Source organism: Rutilus rutilus (assembly GCF_951802725.1).
Source record: "Rutilus rutilus genome assembly, chromosome: 1".
NCBI classification, from domain to species: domain Eukaryota; kingdom Metazoa; phylum Chordata; class Actinopteri; order Cypriniformes; family Leuciscidae; genus Rutilus; species Rutilus rutilus.
The window spans coordinates 31,394,780-31,421,527 of record NC_140209.1 but is presented as its reverse complement, the minus strand read 5'-3'; the positions used below and the strand labels follow the sequence as shown (position 1 = coordinate 31,421,527).

At 36.9% G+C, this 26,748-nt stretch overlaps 1 protein-coding gene across 1 annotated transcript; it reads left to right on the top strand.

Annotated features, from left to right (window-relative positions):
• The first annotated feature begins 1,123 nt into the window (after positions 1 to 1,123).
• On the top strand, positions 1,124 to 22,067 carry LOC311300783 (ral guanine nucleotide dissociation stimulator-like 1). The gene is made up of 17 exons (XM_084425344.1): positions 1,124 to 1,465; positions 8,546 to 8,820; positions 9,896 to 9,940; positions 10,376 to 10,545; positions 10,685 to 10,827; positions 10,910 to 11,131; positions 11,308 to 11,411; positions 11,588 to 11,672; positions 12,534 to 12,605; positions 12,689 to 12,775; positions 13,858 to 13,890; positions 14,245 to 14,366; positions 15,202 to 15,294; positions 15,478 to 15,571; positions 16,515 to 16,784; positions 19,779 to 19,893; positions 20,013 to 22,067. Exons 1-17 carry the CDS (start codon positions 1,442 to 1,444, stop codon positions 20,156 to 20,158), a joined length of 2,100 nt encoding a protein of 699 aa, XP_084281470.1. The 5' UTR covers positions 1,124 to 1,441; the 3' UTR covers positions 20,159 to 22,067.
• Positions 22,068 to 26,748: the final 4,681 nt, after the last annotated feature.

The window sequence follows — 26,748 nt, the reverse complement described above, 5'->3', positions numbered from 1 at the left end:
CTTGCCTCTAGCTATCTTTTTTTTTTTTTTTTTTTACAATATGTTAACCATGTCCTAATTATATTCTCACCTAATTTAGCTTCTCACTTCTGAGATGCAACATCATTTGAGTTTTTAGAGTGACACCTGCTTTCATATTAATGAAGCACATACTATAGGCTACGTGTCGTATACACACGTCTCTCTCTACCAGAGTGTAAAATATTATTTGGAAACCAAGCCGCAGTTAGATGAGATGCTCGGCAGTGACGAGTGACGACAGTAACACGTCACACAGATCCCACGGGACGCACGCACGAGCTCTTGGCCTCCGTTGTGCGCCATCCAGAAAAGCCCTTCCCTCGGGCGGTTCATTCTGATCTCGAGCCCTGTACTTTATGAGGAGGAGTAATAATTAAAATAGAAGAGCCTTTATAATGTATTTGGCACACAGAGTAGCCTACAAATCAAAGTGTTCTGAGATGCGCAACAGTCAATACAAGTTTTAACATTATGGTATATATATATATATATATATATATATATATATATATATATATATATATATATATATATATATATATATATTTATATTATCTGACATTTTTCTGATATTAAGATGTTCACAATATTAAGGTGTCTTAGCCTATTATTTGGCCCGTTTTAACATTTAGTTTGTCATTTGTCAAAATTAAAATTGATTAATATCGCGTTCTCCTGACGCGGTAACCATAGTAACAGTTCGCTAATCCAGCGCTTGTGTAGGCACTGAAGGCTGTCGAAGCGTATAAAAGCAAGGGTTAAATAACTTCAATATACTTTTATAGTGGCACATACTACAACCTTCGTGTTTTCTTTAAAACACATTTAAGAGTTTAGTGAGCTGACAGCGCCATGACGTGGGTCGCGCGGGAGGAAGATCAACAGATGCTCCTCGAAACTTTCAGTCAAGAATTCCCTCGAATCGAATTTGAATTCCTTCGAAAAATCGATTTAAAGACTGTCAGTTGCGTTCAGTGTTGAATATAATGGCAGCGTTCTAGTGTTGTGTCGTACAGTGTAGACTTCCTTCTTTAACACCTCCCACTTCATGATGCCCTTATGAGCGCAGGTGAAACGACACATCAGTGCGGTCAGTCTGCCTCTAAGGAAGGATATTTTAACATGATGGGGATTTTAGATTGGTGCTTCTGAAGTTATAGAGAATTTATCTAATAATCGTTTTATATATATATATATAGATATATCTTTGATAATCTGTTATTATTCTAAACATCTGTTTAATATGCAGCTGTAGGCTACTATAAATAACGTTTTATGCAACTCTCCAGATGTTTATTTTCTAGCGAATAATTCTGTTCTCTATAGTGCAATTCATTTATTTTTATTTTTATTTTATTTTTACTTTTATGGTTATTCGTGAGGATGGAAAGGATTATATCGTAAACGCATCCTCGTAGAAATGGGAAAATGGGAGTTGACAATGGTAAGACGATGAATGATTTATTTCTCATGTGTTAAATGTAAAGTAGCTACTGTACAGTCGCACACATAATGTAACTGTGTTATGAATCGAGTTGTGTGTGTGTTGAATGCAGTGTGTTGCTGTGCCCTGAATGCACTTTAAATAGAGTAACAGATCGTGTTTAGAAAATGTGCTGTCCCAGCACCTGACAGATATACATCATTGCTGACAGACGAGGCCATTCAATGTGGGTCAGAGAGAGAGGGGCTGGGTGTTACTGGGTTAAAATAAATGGTCATCAGGGGCGGATCTAGAAAAATATTTATGGGGTGGCGAGAGGGGGGCAGGAATTTTTGAGGGGTGGCAACATATGGCAGAAGTATATATACTGAATTTAAATCGCAGTTAAATTGGCCATAACTTTTAATTCGTTGCTGCCAATAGGGATGGGTATCGTTAAGGTTTTAACGGTATTACTACTCTTACCAATACTCCTTATCGATCCGGTACTTTAACGGTATTCTTATCGGTTCTTTTTGTTATATAAAAAAAAGGGGGGAAAAACTATTATGAACACATTTAATATTGCTTTATATTTATATTTTGAACATTACTGTTCAGGAGTAATATGGGCTAAAAAGACATCTAATAAAGTCAGATTTAAAATAACACTGCATAGGTTATCATAGATTAAAGTTATAAAAGCCAAAATTATTCATTCAAGAGCTGCGACTGATTTTCTCTTTGCCTTTTGTAGGTTTATTAGACTGCTGCCCCTTTAAGACCAAATGCAGATCTAATCATTATTACGCATCATATTTTCTCCCAACTATTAACGCCCATTTAAGACATAAAACTGTATTTAAGTGAATAAACTGTTTAAGTGAATCTCCAAGACAGCCATTTTGACATATTTGATCGTTTAGATGTGCACACGATCCCAAAATATACGTTGCTTGTCTCGGTAGTTGAACTTTTCTATTGTAAAACAGTAAAATATAAAACAAAAAATTCTACTTACATTTTACCAGGCATTCGTTAACTTATTTAATCATTTTGACATTGATGAGCTAGACCGCTGAATTTTTAGTCTTCCTAACAACAAACAGAGCGTTGCGTAATGTAGTGCATCAGAGCAGCATCAATAATAATATCAAGTGAATCTCTTATTTGCATATTAAGTTTATTGCCAATAATAATAACAGGTTTGCGACCGTGAACTCGGTGAGCAAAACACATCTTCAGCACAGCGACTCATTTAAACGCCTCTGATTGGCCGATGTGATCAACAGACATGTCTGTGATTGGCTACAATGCTCAACGCTGCAAAAGCACGTCAAAAGTACCTTCAATGCAAAGGGAAAAATATAAATAAAAAATGTAATATGCACTGTTCATGATTAGGTAATCGCGGCCGCTGTAATCTTATTCACATTTGTTTTTTCTGATTAATTGCTTTGCTCTGTGAGAAAGACAATTGAACAACATATTCGGGGCTTCACTAAAAACATTCGGGGCTTAACTTAAGCCCCCTTAGCCCAGCCCTAGCGCTGCCCCTCAATATTTTATATTTTTTATTAAGCTGTTCTTGTCTTTACTAAAATCAAAATTAGGCTAATCAAAGGGAAGAGTGCTCTTACAAATCACGAGGGAGCGATTTGACCGCTGATTTTGGCTAACGTAATAGACTCGCTGTTTTTGCTGATGCTGAATCGTCTTTAGCATACAATACATTCATTACAAATGTAACTTTAAGTTAAACGTGTGTTTAAACTACACCTGGGGAAACTCACTTCACCTTCAGAGGCTCTGTCAGGGGCAGCTCAGTCTAGTCGGGTTGCAGGACCACCGCACCGCAGCAGACTTGCTGTGTGTGTGAGCCAGACTGAGCGAACGCCGCTCTGCACGTTTGAATCAGGGACGTAACTATTTGAGAGGCAGGGGGGAGAGGCGAATAATACATTTAAAATTAAAAATTGAATAGTTCACTTTTGGTAAATGTATTGGACATAGTGGTGGGTTGTTTTTGTAAGTACAGTTTTTGGATCATCAAAGTTAGGGGGGCAGCTGGGGGGGCAAGGCTCTAGAGTGGGGGGGCACCTGCCCCCCCTTGCCCCCCTGTAGATCCGCCCATGATGGTCATGTATCACAGAAATACAATAGGAGAGACCGGGGGCAAGTTGTCACAATGGCTATACATTTTCACACGTGAGATTTTTCTCGCATTGGGTTTGAAATATCGAGTTCAAAACTGGATAATTTTTGTTACTGTTTTTGTAGGCTAATGCTGTAAAACCAAGTTAGTATTTTGCAATTGATTTATTACAATGTCTGTCTGACAAAACATGTTTTACCCATCTTTCCTTACATTCATTCATTCATTTATTTAAATTGACAATAGTACATTTTAAATGCATAAATGTTTAATATTGATACATAATAACAAGGAAGTATATGTCTACAGAAATACAGTAGGCCTATACAGAAATAGGATTTAACCCTACTAAATAAAATATGATTTAGTCATAAAGTCATAAAAACATTTCTAATGAAAATAATTTAACCATTTTCAATTACATTTTTTAAGTTATGCGAGATGTGGCTTTTTATTTTATTTATTTTTTAGGTAAGTTTAATATAATTTAATTTAAAGTGAATTGTACAGCAAAACTGATTATGCTTTAAAATGTAAGGCTTTAAAAAAAAAATTTCAGTAGAGTAGGCCTATACAATTACTCAAAATGGAGTAAGTAATGCATGACAGTAATGCATATTATTTCTATATTTGTCTTATTGTGCTGAATAATTATGTACCGTATGTTCTAAACTGACTAATCTACAACAGCCACCAGTTTGTGCCCAGTTTGAGTGTGTCATGTGCCTCTGTTTTGTCTGCTGTGGGATTTGGGCTGGTGAATGTTGGCAACAGACATTAAGCCGAAGTAAATGACCTAGTCAGCAGTACTTCCAGTACAGCTTTTGTTGAATAGCTCGGGAATCTGTGTTTGTTGGGCGTCACATAAAATACATAGTGATTTTTGTTCAAAAATGTTACTCTTTTCCTTTTCCTTGAATAATAGCAATTTCTCTTGTGCTTCCTGCTATCAGATGGCAAATGCCCATGACCTGGTGTGATCGAGTAAAAAATGTCATGAATGTGACATAACAGTAACTGGGTCATTCCTGAGATTCAGTAATATTTCAGTCCCCCAGAAATATATTCAGTCCCCCGGTTCACCAAAATAAAACGTTAAAAGCTTTTCACAATACTTCAGTATGTCCGTTATGCATTTATATAATTACAACCATAAAATAATGTCTTATTTCTATCGTACACTATAAGCATTCTGTCATGTCCCTGAGGAACTTTAAATTTGTACTTAGAAAATATTTAACAAAATGTTCACATTGTCTATAATTTTGGCAATATTGTAAGAATTTATTTGTTACTTTCTTGTGAAAAATATTTTTCTTTAAAAAAAAAAGGAAAAGAAGGAAGTATTTTGTAAAAAACAGACTATAAAGTTACATCCCTATCTGAACTCAACCCCGTCACGCCAAGTATTCTCCACCTGTAATAATTTAGACTCCACCCATATGTGACATCGCTTACCAGAAATGACATCATTCAGGTCTCTTTAACAGTGTTGAAGAAGATGGTAAGTAGTATCCTAGTTTTTAATTCTTGTTTTTAAGTGTATTATAGTCAGGGAGGATACTGTCAAACTTAACAACTCAACCCCATCACATAAAATGGTGTGAGATGGAAAATTAAGATGGAACATAAGATGGAAATTTATATTTTTTCTCAATTTTATTTTAATCCATAAGTATACACAATGTACTTATTTCATTGCTGCCATACATGGTCTACTCTCCTACACTACACACGGAGCAATGGACATTTTGCGCAAAAAACAACCCTCAACCCCGTCACACTCATCAACCCTTTTTCATTTCATTTATGAATAATTTGAATTAAAAAAACCCTCACACTATTCACTACTTTTGGGGGAAAAAATAGGGAAGACGATAAAAAATGATGGCAATTCTTGCTGATTACCACCTGACATGTTTAGGACCAAGACCAACACAATAACATTTGGGGTTTTAGTTAAACATCTAAATTGAATTATTATATATATATTTTTATTTTATTTTATTTTTATTTATTTTTTTACAAAATAAAGAGACCACAGACACACAATTTGTCTATTTTTAACTTCAGCCCCATAAAACTGTTAAAATGTTATCATAAATGTTACATTTGTAGTTATTAAATTGGTATGAGGGACACATGAGCAGTAGGTACTGTAGATGTTTGTTTCATAACAAGAAATTTGATTTGATATGTGCCTAAAGGGTTAGAAAATTTTAGAAATTTGAAAATTAATTATATGTAGTTTAAAAAAAATCCAAGTTGAAATATTACCGAATTCCAGGAATGACCCAACTATTAATGTGCAGTTCAGATGAGCTGAAAGAGCAACCAGAATGGGTTTGAAATAGGACAAGATTTTAAAAATGGCTTATAAAGGTTAAAAAATGCAAGCAGGTATTGATTTTGAGAAACAGGAACGTTGTGCGTGTCATATTATGCAGCTTTAATGATATGTTTTGTATATATAATGCTATGTTTTGTGTCCCAGGTTGAAAATACAGAGTCCCAGGTGCATGTCCTTTGAACTGAAGCGCTCTGCCTCTTGAGCTGCAGACAGGTTCTCATTAGCTGTAGTGTTTGTTCACTGGAATAAATCAAAAGAGACCCCATTTTGCTTATTCATAAGGACAGACTCATGTTATATTCAAAGATGAAGATTATAAGTTACGATAGCTGTAGTTATTAGCGATTGCTGAGCTTTTTCTAAAACAAGAGTTTAAACTTTCCTGGCCATCCAGAACACCCTAGCGACCATCTTAGCAACCACCTAGAACACCATAGCAACACCCTGGCAACTGGCAAATCAATAGCATGCTGGTCCATTTTTCATACACTCTTCACATAGAAACCTCCCAGAAACGTCCTAGCAACTGCATTGCAATGTCGCTTCACATAGCAACCACCCTGAAACGCCCTAGCAACTGCAAAGCAACACCCTGGCAACCCTCAACACAGTAGCACCATGCTTGTGCATTTTCAAACACTCTGACTCTTCACATAGCAACCACCCAGACACATCCTAGTAACTGCATAGCAACACCCTGGCAACCCTCAACACAATAGCATCATGCTTGTGCATTTTCATACACTCTTCACACAGCAGCCACCCAGAAACGGCCTAGCAACTGCATATCAATGCATCTTCACATAGCAACCACCCTGAAATGCCCTAGCAACTGCATATCAATGCATCTTCACATAGCAACCACCCTAAAACGCCCTAGCAACTGCATAGCAATGTATCTTCACATAGCAACCACCCAGGAACGCCCCAGTAATTGCATAGCAATACCCTGGCAACCCACAACACAATAGCATCATACTTGTGCATTTTCATACACTCTTCACATAGCAACCACCCAGAAACGCCCTAGCAACTGCATAGGAACATGCTTTTCTTGACTATTTTTCTTGACTTTATTTCTCTTCAAGCACATGTTCATCCACCTGAAGCTTTGGATTTGAACAGTAGTCTCTTGTTTTGCTTGCTTGTGTTTTCACATCTTCAGCTCTCCTCTTGTTTATCCGTTTAACCCGTCAATAATGGGCTGTAATTGATAGTTTTCAGTGTCATACCCGCTTCTAATAGTTGTTTACAGTCAACACACAACCTATACTCAGCAAAAGAGGTAATCCTGACTTCAAAATCCCTCAGGTGTGCTGGTGTGGACTTGCCCTAATGTTATAGTGACATCAGCTGCTAGTCAGGCAGATGAAGCTTGTAATAATGACTCTTTGTCCTCGTGTCTGTGGTTTGCAAATCCATGCTGCTTTTAGCTGACAGCTCAGTCACCAGTGTTGTTTTACAAACAGTGCATAATGGGAAGGGTTTTTGTTGAAAAGTGTGCTTAGTATTTGATTTAGAACATGTCTCGTCCATTTAGTAGCTATGTTATGGTTTCTTTGCTTGACTTGAATGTTTATAATATAAACATTTTAAAATGTATATGAATCAATAAGGGAGCGTGTACACTATTCTAACATTTGGGGTCAGTAAGTGATCACAGATACATTTATAATGTTACAAAAGATTTATATTTAAAATAAATGCTGTTCTTTTGAACTTTCTGTTCATCAAAGTATCCTGAAAAAAAGTATCATGGTTTTCACAATAATATTGTGCAGCACAACTGTTTTCAACATTGATAATAACCAGAAATGTTTCTCAAATCATCATATTAGAAAGATTTCTGAAGGATCATGTGACACTGAAGACTGGAGTAATGATGCTGAAAATTCAGCTTTGATCACAGGAATAAATTACTTTTAAAAATATATTCAAAATAAAAAACAGCTATTTTAAATTGTACAAATATTTCACAATATTACTATTTTCACTGTATTTTTGGTCAAATAAATGCAGCCTTGGTGAGCAGAAGAGACTTCTTTCAAAGATATTCTTTGAATAATTCTTACCGACCCCAAACATTTGAATGGTAGTGTATATTTTAGGTATTATGAACGGATGTAGGCTATAGTGTCCTTGCTTATTTACTCACCCTTATTCAATTCTTAAAACAAATTTTGTCAATTTGTTTTGTTGTTGTTGGATTTTTGTGGAACATATGACTAAGTATGGACTTGGAACAACGTGTATAAGTCAATATAGAAAATCATTAAAAAAAATCTGTTGCCAGGGTGTTGCTATGCAGTTGCTAGGGCATTCCTGGCTGGTTGCTATGTGAAGCGGCATTGCTATGCAGTTGCTAGGGTGTTTCTGGGTTGTCGCTATATGAAGAGAATGAAAATGCACCAGCATGACGCTATCCCACGTGTTGTGGGTTGCCAGGGTGTTGCTATGCAGTTGCTATGGCGTTCCTGGGTGGTTGCTATGTGAAAAGGCATTTCTATGCATATACATATTATTATCATTATTTTATTTATTTTATTGGTGAAAAATACAAGGATTATTAGTAATGTCTTTTGTATCGTTGTCAAAGGAGCCTGTTCAGGAGTGGGGCGAGGAGCATGAGGACGGGGCGGTGTTTGGGATCACCCTGCGCAGAGAGCCGGTCCTGCACTCAGCCGAGCCCACCGAGGCTTTCGTTCAGTACCGCACATGTAAAGTGCGCAGGTTAAAAGCGGCCACGCTGGACAGGCTGGTCTCTCACCTTCTGGACCCCTGCTGTCAGGACCAAGACTACGGCAGAATACTGCTGTCCACGTATCACACCTTCACCAGCTCCAACAAACTCATCGAGATGCTCTTCCAGAGGTGTGTGTTCAGAGGTGCATATGGAAATATGTGTTTGCGATAACAGGCTGTATTTGGCTATCTGTTTGTGTGTATTGGATTTCTCTATGCCATTAAGTCATATAGTACGTCATCACTGATCACTTCCTTGAACTCATGAATTACTTTTGATCTCGGTGGGTTTATGGGTTCATTTAGTACCTTTTTTATGAGAAACACTGCATCAATTAGGCCCTTTTTAATGATATTTTTCACACTTTTGATTTAACACATGGGTTGTGAAAGTCTGTTCAGCAGGCCTGTTTCGTCTTGGTTGAATCTTGCATCTAAAAGCATTACTTTTAACTCTTTCCCCCGCCAGCGTTTAAAAAAAAGTTGCCGGCCAAGTTACTTTCTCAACATAATGTGTGTCTTGACAAACTCTTTAATCTAGATTAATTCTCTCTAATCACCATTGAGCTGAAAAAAAAAAAAAACTAAATTCAAAATCTAGATCTCTGAAAACAAGTCATAGGCTGAATCCCAATTCTCTGTCTTACCCCGTCCCCTACCCCTACCCCTTCGTCTTACCCCTAGCCCTTGTCCCTCGAAACCGAGTGGTAAGTGCTAGGGGTGAAAACATACCCCTATGAAATGAGACACCACTTGGTTTTCAAAATTCTTGGTTTTAAGGGGTATCTACCCCTTCCCCTTAGCCCTACCCCTAGATCAAAATGAGAATTGGGATAGCCCTTACTCTCACGTGAACGTGCAAAACTAAGGGGAAGGGGGAAGGGGAAGGGGTAAGACAGAGAATTGGGATTCAGCCTTAATCTTATGCAATTTGGCTTCTCTAGTAAATTCATCTTGTTTTAAGGAATTTTTTTTTTTTTTTTTTTTTACTGTAAAACCAGACAAATACTAATAAGGAAAGACTATGCAGTTTTTGCATCAGTCTGTCAGTCATTCTTGACTGTGTAAAATGAAAAGGTGTGTCTTTATAGCTACTATCTGTTATAACACTGTTTTGTCAATAAGGTTTCATGACAACAGTACTTTTAATGTTTTTATATAAATACTATTTATAAAGAAGTATACCTTTCATCTTTTCTAATAGGGACAACTTTGCCTCTTCGCTTGACAGCACCAGTTACCCTGACAGGTAAAAATATACGCTGACAATAAGATGTTTGACACTTTTTTTGACCTTGAGTAAATGAGTCTGGGTAGGGCCTATCTGTTTATCCAACCAATAGCAAATGGAGGAAGCATATTATTTTTGAAATTATGTTTTCTTGCCACTATAGTGGTGGAGAAATTACATGCTGGATCTTTAAGTCAAGTCAACTCACCTTTCTTTATATAGCGCTTTATACAATACAGATTGTTTCAAAGCATCTTCACCGTGATAAACAGGAAAATAATGATCAATGATGTAAAGCACTGTCATTATTCAGCTGAAGTCAGTTCAGTCTCGATTTAATTCAACTTTAAACGAGTCTGCTCATTTCGTAGGGTTTCTGATGTACAATTTTGAAAATACAGCTTCAATATTTGATTTGTTTTTCCCCTCTTTCCTGATTCCCTCGTACTGTAGCTCTTTGTGGACTTTGCTTCAGATGTGGTTGGACGAGTACAGTGATGATTTCAGGGATCCTCCCATGCACTCTTCCCTGCGTCTCATGTGCTTACAGCTGAGAGGACGCCCCGCTCTCTTCCCCCTGGCTAAACACTATGACGCGCTCCTGAAGAAATTCCAGACTGAAGGTCATTGCGCGATTATTTTTTTGTTTGTTGTGCACATCATTTTTGTTATAGGCTGAAAAATGCGTATGGATTGACATTTATCCTCTTGAATAAGTGAAACCAACTACAATTTAAGCTCTTCTGTCTTTTGCACATCCAGATATTGTGGCAGATTGTCCAGTTGATTATATAGAAGAACCAGCCTTGAACAAGGAGGCGAAAGACGTTGAGTCAGATAACCTTCCAGATTTCATGGATTTCTCCGTCACAGATGTTGCAGAACAGCTCACCCGTATGGATACCGTGAGTGCCTGTGTTTCATTGCTTGCATGCTTATGATCTTGGTGACAGTCATCTTGTAATGTTGGTGTTCCTGATGTTGTAGGACTTGTTCATGAAGGTAGTCCCTTTCCAGTGTCTGGGCTGTGTGTGGTCTCAACGAGACAAGAATGAGAACCTCTCACCCACTGTTTGGGCCACCATCACCCAGTTCAATGCAGTCACCAACTGGGTCATCACTTCTCTGCTTCATCCCTCGTCTTCTGCCTCTTCCTCCACAACCACAGAAAGAGCCAGAGTCATTGAAAAATGGGTTGGGGTCGCACAGGTAAGCCCTTTTTACAGAAAAGAGGTGATGCTGCAATGTCTATTGAGAAAATGAAAGTGTTTTTGACCTTGGATGCATGTAAACCTATTGTGGGAGACTTCCAAAACAAAAGTAGGAACCTTTAAAATATCATTAGGTGTTAAAGAAAGACTTCAGACTTATTTCTTTTCACGCAGGGGTGCAGAGACCTGAAGAACTTCTCCTCTCTTAAGGCAATTTTATCTGCCCTTCAGTCCAACCCCATCTACAGACTAAGGAAGACCTGGTCTGCTGTGAGCAGGTACAGTTACACATCCTTCAAATGTAATTGGCTTTTATGGTCACTATAGTCTCACAGCTGGCTTTGTTTTCTATATTTCTAACCAGCAAGTACTTTGTAGAAAACCCTGAGCCATTGGTGGGAAGCATTATGGTTAGGCCATATTTCATTGTAAATCTCTGATTCTGTATTTCCAGAGAAGCCGTGTCTGTCTTTGAGAACCTGAGCAAAACGTTCCCTGATGAGAACTGTGTTCTGACCAGCCGAGAAATCTTTGTGGATGTAAGCCATGAATATATAGTGTCTGTTATTTTAGTATTATGTACTTTCATATTTATGATAGATTTGAATTAATTTGATTTGATTTTTTATTAATATTTTAAATAAGCTTTAATTTTTATTTATTTTATATAGTTTTCATTTTTAATTTAAGTAATTTTTTCATGTGGTTTTGTCATTATACACACACACACACATTTTTAGTGTTGATGTTTTTTTTTATAAACACAATAATCAAAAAGCTTTCAATCAACCTTGAGTTGAACCTTATTTTTGGTCCAGATTTGAAGTCACTTCTTGCGCCATGTGAATTTAATTAAGTGCTCTTTTATAATTTCAAGTGGAACACATTTGATCTCATATTTGGAGTTCTTTTCTCTCTTAATCCACTTATGTTATTATAAACTGAGACACAGGTGCTGAGACACTGACTTCTCTGTTTGACCAGAAAGTGTGCTGATGGGATTATTATAGCAATGATCTGATCTCAGTGTTCACATGAAAGCACTATTATAAACATTTCTTCTTATTATCAGTGTTGAAAACTGCTGCTTAATATATTTGTGGAAATTGTGACGCATTTGATGAATAGAAAGTTCAAAAGAACAGCATTTATTTGAAATATAAATCTTTTGTAACATTATAAATGTCTTTACAAACACTTTTGATCAAATTAAAGCATCCTTGCTGAATAAAAGTTTTAGTTTCTTTCAAAAACAATTTTACTGGCCCCAAAAATATAGAACAGTACAATCTAATTATGAATTGATTATTTTACCCAGTGTTTGTATGTGCTATGTACTTTTAAGATTATTAGAGTGTCAAATGTTACCTTGACTACATGTTGTTTCTCACATATTATAGGATGGGAGTCAAGATGACATGGATAACAATACCCCAAAAACATCCAAGAGATGCCCTCTAACAAAACAGATGGTAAAGATGACAGATGGCACACTTTTTTATATTTAATAATCAATGTTTTACAGTGATTAATAGCTGAGTGATTTTTTCCCCAGAGCTCAGCTGGAGGAACAGTTCCATACCTGGGCACGTACCTTACAGTATTGAACATGCTGGACACTGCCCTGCCAGACACTGTGGAGGTGAGGTTGGAATCATGTTTGTTTTGCGGAGTGCTTGACTTTATTAGTGGTGCTCATACTATAACACTTTGTTCACCTAGCAACACCTCAGCAACCATACCCTGGCAGAGAAAACACTCAAAACACCCTAGCAGCCACATAATTGTGTGCTAAAATCACTCAGAACGCCCTAGCTACTACCTTGCAACCACTCAGAAATATCCTAGTGACCATCCACAACACCCTAGCAACACCATAGCAACAACCTAGCAACACTCAGAATACCTTAGCAAAGAATGTGATCAAAACCAATCAGAGCACCCTAGCAGCCGCATAACTGTGTGCTAAAACACACAGAACAACCTAGCAACTAACTCGCAACAACTTAGAAATGTCCTAGTGACCATTCAGAACACCCTAGCAACACCATAGCAACAATCTAGCAACACCCAGAATACACCAGCAGAGAATGTGATAACACCCAGAATAGTCAGCAGAGAGCAGGCACTCAAAACACTCAGAACACCCTAGCAACTTTGCAACCACTGTCCTAGTGATTATCCAGAACACCCTAGAACTCACCTAGCAAAACCCTCGCAACACCCATAATACCCTAGCAGAGAATGTGATAAAAACCACTCACCCTTCCAGCCGCATAACCGTGTGCTAAAATCACACAGAACACCCCAGCAACTACCTTGCAGCTACTTAGAAATGTCCTAATGACCATTCAGAATACCCTAGCAACACCATAGCAACAATTTAGCAATGCCCTAGCAACACAGAATAATTATAATTTATAATTTCCCAAGCAGAAAATTAGCTAAGAACATCATAGTAGCTGCATTACAGTGTGCACAGAAATCACGCACAACACCCTAACAATGCATTAGTGACCAGCCTGAACACCCCTAGCAACCACATAGCAACTACGTGACAACCATTTAAAACATCTCAGACACCTGTTTGCATAACTCACAATTTCTTTTGAAAATGTAAAAATGTCCTTTTTCTCTTATGAGTTTTTAATTTGGTTTCACATGCAAAGTAATGTCATAACGTATCATTTTGATTAATATCTGTACATACTTTATTATCAACAGGGTGGCCTCATTAATTTTGAAAAGAGGAGACGGGTGAGTCCTTCTCTTTGTTTATCTTCTTAACTGTCTTAATGTACCCAAAGCAGTCTTTGTCCAGATCTTGTTGTTATAGATTTGGTAAGAGCCCATTCTGAATGGACATGAAGTCCTCTTTAAGCTTTGGTTTGACGTCGGCGCCGTAGAGATAGACTTATGTTTAAAAAGCACTCTCTTCCTCTGAAGGCAGACTGAAATTAATCTCATGACTGATTATTTGTGCGGAGTGTGTTACATAACAGTCATGCTAACAGTCTTTGGCTTTGTTTCCTCTATTTCACTTTAATCTCTTGCTCTGTATATTGTTGCTATGCCTCTCATTTCTTGGGATTCACTCCCGCTGTTTTACAGGAGTTTGAGATTTTAAGGCAGATCCGTCAGCTGCAGGCCTCGTGTTCTCAGTATGTTTTACCCCGTTATGCTCAGATCGCAGCCTGGCTACAGAGTCAGAAACAGCTGTCGGAACAGGAGAGGTGAGACTCCCAACACCTGAATCCTCTGAACTGAGTCATGATAGATTAACAAACAGAGTGGGTAAATGTGTGGATCAAAATAAACACTATACTTTAGGTCCTTTTTTGAGGATGTCAATTTATTTGTAAAGCACAACTGAAAACAACAGACTGGGGATAATTGTGTTGTAAAATAAACACATATAATAAGATGTAAATAATAAATATAAAAACAAAAATAATATAATTGAATATAAATATAAATACTGTAATTTAAATATATTAAATGAAAACTAAGACAGAAAACGATAAACAAAGACTAATAAAATAAATTAAAATAAAGGTAACACTTCATACGGTCTCATTTGTTAACTTTAGGTAATGTATTAACTAACATGAACTAACAATGAGCAACATATTTGTTACAGTATTTATTCACCTTTTTTAATGTTAGTTAATAAAAATCCAGCTGTTCATTGTTTGTTTATTTTAGTTCATTTTAGTTCAGTCCATTAAATAATGTTAACAAATACAACATTTGATTTTAACAATGTATTAGTAAATGTGGTAATTAACATGAACTAAGATTAATAAATGCTGTAGATATAAGTATTGTTCATTATTAGTTAAGTACCGGTAGTTAACTTATGTCAACTAATAAAACCTTACTGTGAAGTGTTACCAATAAAATAAAATAAATTGATAACAAAAATAAATAAATAAAATGAAATTTTGAAAAAATGAAGTTTTACAGCCTAAAGTTTGACAAAGGAGAATTGTAATCTTAAAAATATTCCCCAGAATTTTTGGTATGAGATCACTTCCTTTATCTTAATCATGCTTGTTGTGTCCTCAGCTATGAACTTTCCAGACAGCTGGAGACTCCTCTTGACACTTCTCCATCCAACAGCCGCTGGAGTCACCAAACTCTCACCAAAAAGCTCTCATCGTGAGTATCAGTTCGAACTCCATTTTTAACTTGTTTTTAACTTGATTTTTAACTAATGTCAGAGTGCAGATAGGATTTCTTGAGTTTGCTGCAATTATCCTTTTAGCTGCAAGCTTTCATTAGCATAATAGAGTGTGCAATAGAGATAATGTGACTTAACATAGCAAGAATTTATGTTCGCAGGCTCTTGTCAGGAAATGAGGGCTCCAGAAAGAACGCAGATCAGATCAGTGTGTCCTCGTCAGGATCCAGCAGCTCTGAAATTGAGGAATCACCGGTACTACACATACAATTTTATATTTATTAATTTAGAAGCTTTTATTTTGCCCTTGTGTATTTAGATCTTAGTAGAAACATTTAATTATATATATATATATATATATATATATATATATATATATATATATATATATATATATATATACACACACACACACCGATATATATTGTGCATCCCTGGCCATTTTTGCGTTTCAAGGTCATCAAAACATTATCATCGTCATTGTTCGCTTCTAAGGTCTTGACCGTCTTTCACATCATATCCAGCAGACGCTAAAACTTTTGTCCTTGGTTTTAATTTCCCACCACTCTGACGTGTTTTCGTCGCCAACATGACTCAAGCACAGTGTTAGAGAAGTCATCTCTGTGTCAGCAGTCATGCCCTCTGTAACTTTGCACCGTATTTTCAGGGACATACTGACGTCAGCACTCAAATACTTCTAATTCTTTGAAGTCCTAATCGCTTCCATGACATCATTTGAAGTTGCTGAGACCAAAAAATCAAGTGTCAACAAAATGTTGTATGCTCTTTCACAACATTACGTTTATGCATTTGTGTTCTTGCATTCAGGCTACACTTTATCAGGAATCAAACCCATGATCGATTATATTCTACAAGGCTGATCTTATTTCATGTCTCTCATATGCTTTCATCCTTCTCACATAATTAAATAATTTAAACTCAGATCAAAATTTCATGTCCATTAATTAGCCATATTGATATGGTATTATCATTTAGTCATTATAATGACTGTTTAGCTTACCTGGTATTTTCGTCTGTAACTAATAGTCCAAATTAATTTGTAGCAGTTCTGAACTGTTTCACACTTGAAAGAGATTGTTATGGTGCTGTTTATGGTGTCATATGACGTTGTCTTTTTGAAACTGGCTCTAAAATGTGACTCTCCTTTCAACTCTAGTCTCTTTCCATTTGCTTTCAGAACATGCCCGAGGTTTTTCCCTCGTCTTCCTCTCCTGATTCCTCTACCATGTCTAGTTCATCCTCCAGCTCTCAGCATGACCTCAATCTTAATCCATCTTCCGCCTCCTCGTCTTCTTCAGCGTCAGCTGACCCTCACCTGGTCTCCTGCCATAAGCGCTCATTCTCGATGACCACCCTGCCCTTCTACAACAGACAGGTGGACGACTCCTGCATCATCAGGGTCAGCGTGGAGTTCTGCAACAATGGCAACATGTACAAGAGCATACTGGTAAATTCTTTCCCATGGGACAGTGTTTTTTTTAAGACAGCCTTTTTGATATCAGCATGGGAGGCGTGCTAACAAGGACACTTAAGACCGCAGCTTCTTGAGGCCAGGGGAGTGAGGTTTACTCACACAGCTCTTAGTAGCTGGTAGGGGTTGCACAGACTAGTCAAGTAGTCAACTTTAATGCTCTGCCATGACGCTTTAAAGGGATAGTTCACCCAAAAATTTAAATTAGCCCATGATTTACTCACCATTAAGTCATCCTTGGTGTATATGAGATTCTTCTTTCGGACAAATACAATCGGGAGTTATATTAAAAAATGTCCTGGCTCTTCCTAGCTTTATAATGGCAGTGAATTGCTGTTTCTGATTTTAAGTCCATAAAAGTCCATCTATTCATGATAAAAGTAAGTGCTCCACACGGCTCTGGGGGGTCAAGAAAGGCCTTCTGAAGCAAAGTGATGCATTCGTCTAAGAAAAATATTCATATTTAAAACTTTATAAAGTAAAATAACTTGCTTCCGGCCAAGTGTAAACTGGAACTTATGCGAGTAATGCGACATTCTGCTGATATTTACACTCCGCCATGACGCACTACGTTACTGCTGACGTCATGAGTTGCGTAAGTTGCGCTTTAGGCGCAAATAGACTGCATATGTTCGTTTTGCCGGAAGCTAGAATATTACTTTGTAACGTGTTATATATGAATATGTTTCTTACACGAACACATCGCTTTGCTTCAGAAGGCCTTCATTAACCCCCCCCCCGGAGCCATGTGGAGCACTTTTATCATGGATGGATGCACTTTTATGGACGTCAAAACAGAAACAGCAATTCACTGCCATTATAAAGCTTGGAAGGACATTTTTTTATATAACTCCGATTGTATTCGTCTGAAAGAAGAATGTCATACACACCTAGGATGGCTTCAGGGTGAGTAAATCATGGGCTAATTTTCATTTTTGGGTGAACTATCCCTTTAAGATTGACGTTGACTAGTCGCTGATCATGGCCTATAGAGGGCGCAACATGTAGTCCACTTTTACGCTCTGTTTCCATCAGTTAAAATGACAAATAAATGCATATTCTGAGAGCGCTCCACAGGATTTGTTTGATTATACCATCTGGATGCTCAGAATTGATCGGGTGAATGCACGTTTTAAACAGCATAAGTTAATTGCCGTTCTAAACTAATTCGCTGCTGCATTGTAACGCACATACATACACACGGTAGCTCGCACATCACGTGCAGATCGCACGCACACAGAAACATTCAGTTGCGTGGAAATGTATTGTCAAAACTGTTCTGTGATATATCAATAAAATTCCTTAGAAACTGAAAAGTTCTAGCATATGTTTCCATATATTATATATTAAATTTATATATATTACTAAAACCCACAGCTTCACTATTAGTAGAGACGTTGCCAGGAAGAATTCATTTACATGCAATCCTGTCGGCGCCGATAGTTGCGTTTTTTACACGTAATCCCTCTAAGGCTCGTTCACACCAAGGACGATAACTATAAAGATAACGATAAAGAAATGGTTCTAAAAATCATTCCCAATATTAAAGAACAGCAGAGTCCTCTCCACAGCCTTAACAATAATGACACAGAGAGACGATATTGTTGGAATCACTTTCAGAACGATTTTATCCAGCTGATGAACGATAAAAACAATCAGAATCAATTCTGGTGTGACGAGCTGGAGCATTTAAAGTGACAGACAAGCACACGCTTAGAATAAACAAAACGATATCATCCACTGGTGTGGACGCTAATAGTTATCTTTATAGTTATCGTTCTTGGTGTGAACGGGCCTTTATTGTGTTACCTTATCTGTATCTGATTTAGAACGAGCAGAAATCTGTGAGAATTATAAGTATGTAGGAGCAATTGCCTTGTGGGCAATGCTGTGCCATATGCCATAGCTGTGCACAAGGCAACCTGCATTCAGTCTCAGCTCGAGGTTCAGGCTTATTTCTTCATTAATAACGTCATCAGTGACTAGTCGACGTCGTTCAACCCCTACTAGCTGGCCTCCGTAACAATCACCCCCTAAACCTCACTCCCATCCGGGTCACGGCACCAATGTTACCCCACTGGTACTACTCACACCACTCCAAGCGGGAGTCAAACTCAAGAGGCGCGCTGGCGACTGACGCTAGAGGTTGTTGTCTTAAGTGTCCTTGTTAGTGTGCCTGCCTCCCATGTTGGAAACGCTGGTTCGAATCCCACTCGAGAAACCGGAGGGGTTATAGAAATGATGCTACAGCTTATCCTCACTTCTCCATGCCAATTTGGAGGGACATTAATGCAAGAATTTGCCAATGATTATATATAATTATATAGATTTATTTATTTAAGTCTTTCATGAATTATTTTAAACTAACTTAAACAGCAATTTGCTGTTCAGACTATCAACAGCTGTCATAGAGATTACTTTTTACTCTGCAACTAATGCACTACCAAAAAAACAAAAACAAAAAAACAATGATGAAATGTTCTAGGTACTCATCTTAATTAGTATTAATTACTGAAAGCCTAAGAATGGCTTGAAGAAGAATACATGAATGTTACTTATAGGTGCAAATTAGCATCTTTTATATTTGCTACTTAATCATAATCATCATCATCATCATCATCATCATCATCAGATGTAAAATTACCAGGCTGGTATGTTGATTGTATGTTGATTGTTTGTTAAATATAACAAACATTAAAATGTTGTTGTTTTGTTAAATATAAATAATTACTGTTATGAATTCAATAAAGATCTAAGAGTCATTTAGGCAGAAATCCACATCATTCAAAACCTGTTCTTTGAGTCAACATTTATATCCTCTTCTGCTGGATATCACTACTAAAGATTGTGGAAGATTGCAGTTCTTTTATTTCTTAAAGAGTTCTGTAAATATTTAGCAGAAACTGGAGTGAATTCTGTTCTTTCTCAACTGGCTTGTGTGTGTGGTTTTTTTTACGATCTCTTGCGCAGTTGACCAGTCAGGATAAGACCGCCCAGGTGATCCAGAGAGCTCTGCAAAAACACAACCTGGAGGATGTTAGTGAGCAGGATTTCACCCTTGTACAACTCCTGGCCCAAGGCAGAGGTACTGAAAACTGGTTTAAATATATTAAACTTGTCATTATTAAAATAGGTTTTTTGGTTTTATTCAAAATAATTCACATGTGCAATACTCACCATTTCCATGTGTGTTTTTTGTTGTAGAGTTGCATATTCCAGAAAAGGCCAACGTATTTTACGCCATGTCTACATCAGCCAACTATGACTTTGTTCTACGGCGATGCCCAAAAGGCCAACGGAAGCAACTCATACGCTCAGTTTCACTGTCATCAGGACGAGCAACGAAATAACCGCGGATTCAGCCTTGATTTCCGGAGGATTCATTTTTCCTGTGCAAACAGTTGTTGAAGACACGTCATTCAGACACAAATGGAGATGTGTGAGATCGAAAACAAGTCATTTGAAGACAATAAAAGACTATATCTGTTCCACATTTCACCTTGGGAAGTGATGAAAACTTCATGAGACGCCGTTCGCAAGCTATTTTACTTCCATAATGTGATGTTTTTCTGGTTGAAACAGGACAAGTTTTATCAATTCATTTAATTGGATTGTGAAAAGTTAAAATATGAGAGTTTGGTGACGTTATTACATTTTGATGTATAATTAATTTCTTTGGAACAACATGCAGTAATGAATCATGCATGATAAAATCAAGAACATTCTTAGATGAAAAGATTCTATATAGAACCTTAAAGGGTTCTGTTCCGTCAGGCACTTCGTTTATAGAACATTTTATTAAATTAATTCATTTTGTTTTAATTTTATGACTTAAACAGCTTGTAAACATACTTTTTCACTGGAAATGAAGACATTTCTCCTTATATAGAACCGTTTTGGCATAAAATGTTCTTTACAAATATGTCAAGAACCTAAAGGTCCTCTATGGAACCAGACTGAATCTTTTATTTTCTAAGAGTGTATATATATATATATATATTGTGCCAATTATGTTGACTGAAGGGCTTTGCAATGGAAAGGCAAATATCACATGTTCAGTTTCATGAACTGATAACCCTGTAAATTGTTTTAAGTGACGAGACAGATAACAAACACGGCACCTTCTTGAATTCCTAACATTCAGTGCAGTGATAATGGGATAGAGCAATGCTTTTCAATGACCTTCCGCTCTGTCATGAGACCATCTAAAGCGGATCCACTGTATGATAATGCACTTACTTGGAATTGAAACACAATCGGACACCTAGAAGCCTGGAATGAGACTTTTTCAATGTCTACACAGAATGCCTATGGTTAACATCAGTTCACAGTGTTCCTTCTCATTAAACCATCATGATGCCGGAAGACGAGCCGCTCCAAAACAGGAGCAGTGGCATTCCTGAGACACGCTTTCATGCTGTTGTCCACTGTTACATGTGATTTCAGTCACATGTCATTTGATGAATCCAATTTTTGCAAAATTATTATTTCTGTGTGGCCGCACTACTGTACATTCTACTGGTATTTTTACACCACTATGTCTTGTATCCTCCTTTATCTGCACAAAATTCAGTAACTTGACTCTCCACAATCAGTCTACTTTTACGGACTTATACTGTACAAGCTATTGCAGTGTCAAATTAACAAGATAAATTATATTGTCACTCTAAGATGTTTGAAATGTAGATATTTTAGTACTGCAATATTTATGTTAGTTTATGTTGTAAATTTTAGATTTAATGCAATGTATATTATAGTTATTTTAATCATTTCAATGTTTCATTTATTATTTTATTTTATTTTTATTTTCTTTCTTTCTTTCTTTCTTTCTTTCTTTAACTCAATGTTTTTTGAACCCTGCAACATTTCACTGATGGACCTGAAGCAATTGTTTCTGAAAAACAATGTAAAAAAAACATGTAAATGAAGTGAAACCGTGAGCGCAATCTACATGCTGATCTGAGATGAAAGAATGTTATGCACAGATCGATGTGGATTTGCTGCTATGGAATGAGAGGCATTGTGAAAATGAGCTGGTATAAAATGCTTACGATGTCTGAATATACTCAAAGGTCTCTGACACAAGCAAGAAGCATCTAAAGTCACACTTGCAAATGTTGGTATAGGACTGGGTGATAGGCACCTAAGCAGCCTTATATTAAGCTATGATTAACAAATCTTAAAGCACCTGTTCAGTTTTATATCTTGAAGACTTGACTAGGATGGCATTGAGATTTCAGTGACCTCAGCAGATCACATGGAGAAATAAAGAAAGAAAATCTGAACTCAAATCTGAAAAAATGACTGTGATTGTAGAAGGAGTCTGTCATCTGAGTCTGTGGCACAACTTTCTAAGCAGAAACCTGAAAGTGTTGGGTTTCCTACGCAGTCCAACACTTTTAGTATTTCTGACCCTGATGTACTGAATTATGGCCTGTGGACTTAAAATGGACTTGCCATAACCCTGTAACTTGTTTTAAAAACCTCTTGTGATTCCTCATTCCTTCAGTCCAATCACACGCTAAGTCATAATTATGAGATATAAAGTTGGAATTATGATATAGTATGTTGAAATTGAGATGTAAAGTCACTGGCATGAAAAAAATCGAATTTGTATATCATAATTGACTTTTTGTCATATTTATATTTTTATCTCATAATATCGACTTTTATGTAAATTTGGACTTTATCTCATAATTAGTGACACGATCTGGCGAAATGAGTCGGAAGTCGCAACGTTCCATTTTAAGATATGGGCCGTTTATGTGGAAAAACAATGAAATAATATTTTTATTTTTATTTTTGTGCTAAATTTCAAAGAACAGACATTCAAAAATAATCTCCTAAAGTTTCGTAGTCCAGATAATTGAGTAAAGGTAGGCTATTTAAATGACTATTAAAGTTTACAAAGTTTTACTAAATTCGCTGGAAATGAATATTGCTTTTCTCAACTCCTCTCCTCACCTCTGAGCATTTCCCGGGTATCCACTGAAACGTCTCTGCTCTCCAAATATGGTGTTACACGTTGTATAGAACCAATCAAAAAGCTTAGAAATGTACACAAACGCTGATCATTTGTCAATGGGAAGCCCCATTTCGACTGACAGGTGTCGTGCCGAAAAGTGATGGTCCGCCGAAAATTGATTGCCGTCCGCGGGAGCGCGCGCGGCGTGTTAAAGCCCTTAAAGCTGTATCGCCCAGTCTCTTTACGACTACAGCTGCTTTTATGTGGATCAAACAGACATAACGCGCACATAAACATCCGCTTATGTCCGTGGTAATAGTGATTGATGCCTAAAAGTGATTGAAGCCTCTAAAGGTTATTTCTGCCCTGAAATTAGTTGATTTCATTCAGAAGAATTATGTTTGACAGATTATAACTCACATAGTACTTTTTACCTCTTGAAATACCTGTAGATGGCCAGTACAACCATTACAATGCAGTATTTTACCTGCCAAAAAGTGATTGTAGCCTCTACTTATTGACTGAAAGGTCATTTCTACCCTGAAATTAGTTGATTATATTCATCAGGGTCATATCTGACAGATTATAACTCACATATTACTTTTTACCTCTTGAAATACCTGTAGATGGCCAGTACTACCATTATAATGCAGTATTTTACCTGCCAAAAAGTGATTGTAGCTTCTACTTATTGACTGAAAGGTTATTTCTGCCCTGAAATTAGTTGATTTCATTCAGAAGAATTATGTTTGACAGATTATAACTCACATAGCACTTTTTACCTCTTGAAATACCTGTAGATGGCCAGTACAACCATTACAATGCAGTATTTTACCTGCCAAAAAGTGATTGTAGCCTCTACTTATTGACTGAAAGGTTATTTCTGCCCTGAAATTAGTTGATTTCATTCAGAAGAATTATGTTTGACAGATTATAACTCACATAGCACTTTTTATCTCTTGAAATACCTGTAGATGGCCAGTACAACCATTACAATGCAGTATTTTACCTGCCAAAAAGTGATTGTAGCCTCTACTTATTGACTGAAAGGTTAATTCTGCCCTGAAATTAGTTGATTATATTCATCAGGGTCATATCTGACAGATTATAACTCACATAGTACTTTTTACCTCTTAAAATACCTGTAGATGGCCAGTACTACCATTACAATGCAGTATTTTACCTGCCAAAAAGTGATTGTAGCCTCTACTTATTGACTGAAAGGTTAATTCTGCCCTGAAATTAGTTGATTATATTCATCAGGGTCATATCTGACAGATTATAACTCACATAGTACTTTTTATCTCTTGAAATACCTGTAGATGGCCAGTACTACCATTATAATGCAGTATTTTACCTGCCAAAAAGTGATTGTAGCTTCTACTTATTGACTGAAAGGTTATTTCTGCCCTGAAATTAGTTGATTTCATTCAGAAGAATTATGTTTGACAGATTATAACTCACATAGCACTTTTTACCTCTTGAAATACCTGTAGATGGCCAGTACTACCATTACAATGCAGTATTTTACCTGCCAAAAAGTGATTGTAGCCTCTACTTATTGATTGAAAGGTTAATTCTGCCCTGAAATTAGTTGATTATATTCATCAGGGTCATATCTGTAGTACTGGCCATCTACAGGTATTTCAAGAGGTAAAAAGTAATATGTGAGTTATAATCTGTCAGATATGACCCTGATGAATATAATCAACTAATTTCAGGGCAGAATTAACCTTTCAGTCAATAAGTAGAGGCTACAATCACTTTTTGGCAGGTAAAATACTGCATTGTAATGGTAGTACTGGCCATCTACAGGTATTTTAAGAGGTAAAAAGTACTATGTGAGTTATAATCTGTCAGATATGACCCTGATGAATATAATCAACTAATTTCAGGGCAGAATTAACCTTTCAGTCAATAAGTAGAGGCTACAATCACTTTTTGGCAGGTAAAATACTGCATTGTAATGGTAGTACTGGCCATCTACAGGTATTTTAAGAGGTAAAAAGTACTATGTGAGTTATAATCTGTCAGATATGACCCTGATGAATATAATCAACTAATTTCAGGGCAGAATTAACCTTTCAGTCAATAAGTAGAGGCTACAATCACTTTTTGGCAGGTAAAATACTGCATTGTAATGGTAGTACTGGCCATCTACAGGTATTTTAAGAGGTAAAAAGTACTATGTGAGTTATAATCTGTCAGATATGACCCTGATGAATATAATCAACTAATTTCAGGGCAGAATTAACCTTTCAGTCAATAAGTAGAGGCTACAATCACTTTTTGGCAGGTAAAATACTGCATTGTAATGGTTGTACTGGCCATCTACAGGTATTTCAAGAGGTAAAAAGTGCTATGTGAGTTATAATCTGTCAAACATAATTCTTCTGAATGAAATCAACTAATTTCAGGGCAGAAATAACCTTTCAGTCAATAAGTAGAGGCTACAATCACTTTTTGGCAGGTAAAATACTGCATTGTAATGGTTGTACTGGCCATCTACAGGTATTTCAAGAGATAAAAAGTGCTATGTGAGTTATAATCTGTCAAACATAATTCTTCTGAATGAAATCAACTAATTTCAGGGCAGAAATAACCTTTCAGTCAATAAGTAGAAGCTACAATCACTTTTTGGCAGGTAAAATACTGCATTATAATGGTAGTACTGGCCATCTACAGGTATTTCAAGAGATAAAAAGTACTATGTGAGTTATAATCTGTCAGATATGACCCTGATGAATATAATCAACTAATTTCAGGGCAGAATTAACCTTTCAGTCAATAAGTAGAGGCTACAATCACTTTTTGGCAGGTAAAATACTGCATTGTAATGGTAGTACTGGCCATCTACAGGTATTTTAAGAGGTAAAAAGTACTATGTGAGTTATAATCTGTCAGATATGACCCTGATGAATATAATCAACTAATTTCAGGGCAGAATTAACCTTTCAGTCAATAAGTAGAGGCTACAATCACTTTTTGGCAGGTAAAATACTGCATTGTAATGGTTGTACTGGCCATCTACAGGTATTTCAAGAGGTAAAAAGTGCTATGTGAGTTATAATCTGTCAAACATAATTCTTCTGAATGAAATCAACTAATTTCAGGGCAGAAATAACCTTTCAGTCAATAAGTAGAAGCTACAATCACTTTTTGGCAGGTAAAATACTGCATTATAATGGTAGTACTGGCCATCTACAGGTATTTCAAGAGGTAAAAAGTAATATGTGAGTTATAATCTGTCAGATATGACCCTGATGAATATAATCAACTAATTTCAGGGTAGAAATGACCTTTCAGTCAATAAGTAGAGGCTACAATCACTTTTTGGCAGGTAAAATACTGCATTGTAATGGTTGTACTGGCCATCTACAGGTATTTCAAGAGGTAAAAAGTACTATGTGAGTTATAATCTGTCAAACATAATTCTTCTGAATGAAATCAACTAATTTCAGGGCAGAAATAACCTTTAGAGGCTTCAATCACTTTTAGGCATCAATCACTATTACCACGGACATAAGCGGATGTTTATGTGCGCGTTATGTCTGTTTGATCCACATAAAAGCAGCTGTAGTCGTAAAGAGACTGGGCGATACAGCTTTAAGGGCTTTAACACGCCGCGCGCGCTCCCGCGGACGGCAATCAATTTTCGGCGGACCATCACTTTTCGGCACGACACGTGTCGCGATTGGTCCAGCCATCCTCCTGTCAGACTCGCGGCGCTCTGTGTAAACAAGCTAGCAGATCTCCTCAGAAAGATTAAATATTATTACTTTGAGAAATGTCGCTGTCAAAAGAGAGCAAAGTCGCCAAAAACGTTGAACTCACTTGAGGCTTCTAACCTAAGCTCTGCTGCTGGTCATCAAGAGTGGCTAAGGCTAGTCAGTGATTGTTTTGGATCTGGAGACTTGTCATCCTCTGATGATTTATCGTGTATGGATGTGAGTGAGTGCAATTATTCTGTGACTG

Bases quoted from the DNA above. Each gene is read 5' to 3' on its own strand.
- LOC311300783 (XM_084425344.1), top strand. From the start codon at position 1,442: ATGGGAAAATGGGAGTTGACAATG. The intron at 11,412-11,587 runs GTACAGTTACAC...CTGTATTTCCAG, and splicing joins ACCTGGTCTGCTGTGAGCAG to AGAAGCCGTGTCTGTCTTTG. The intron at 14,367-15,201 runs GTGAGACTCCCA...TTGTGTCCTCAG, and splicing joins CAGCTGTCGGAACAGGAGAG to CTATGAACTTTCCAGACAGC.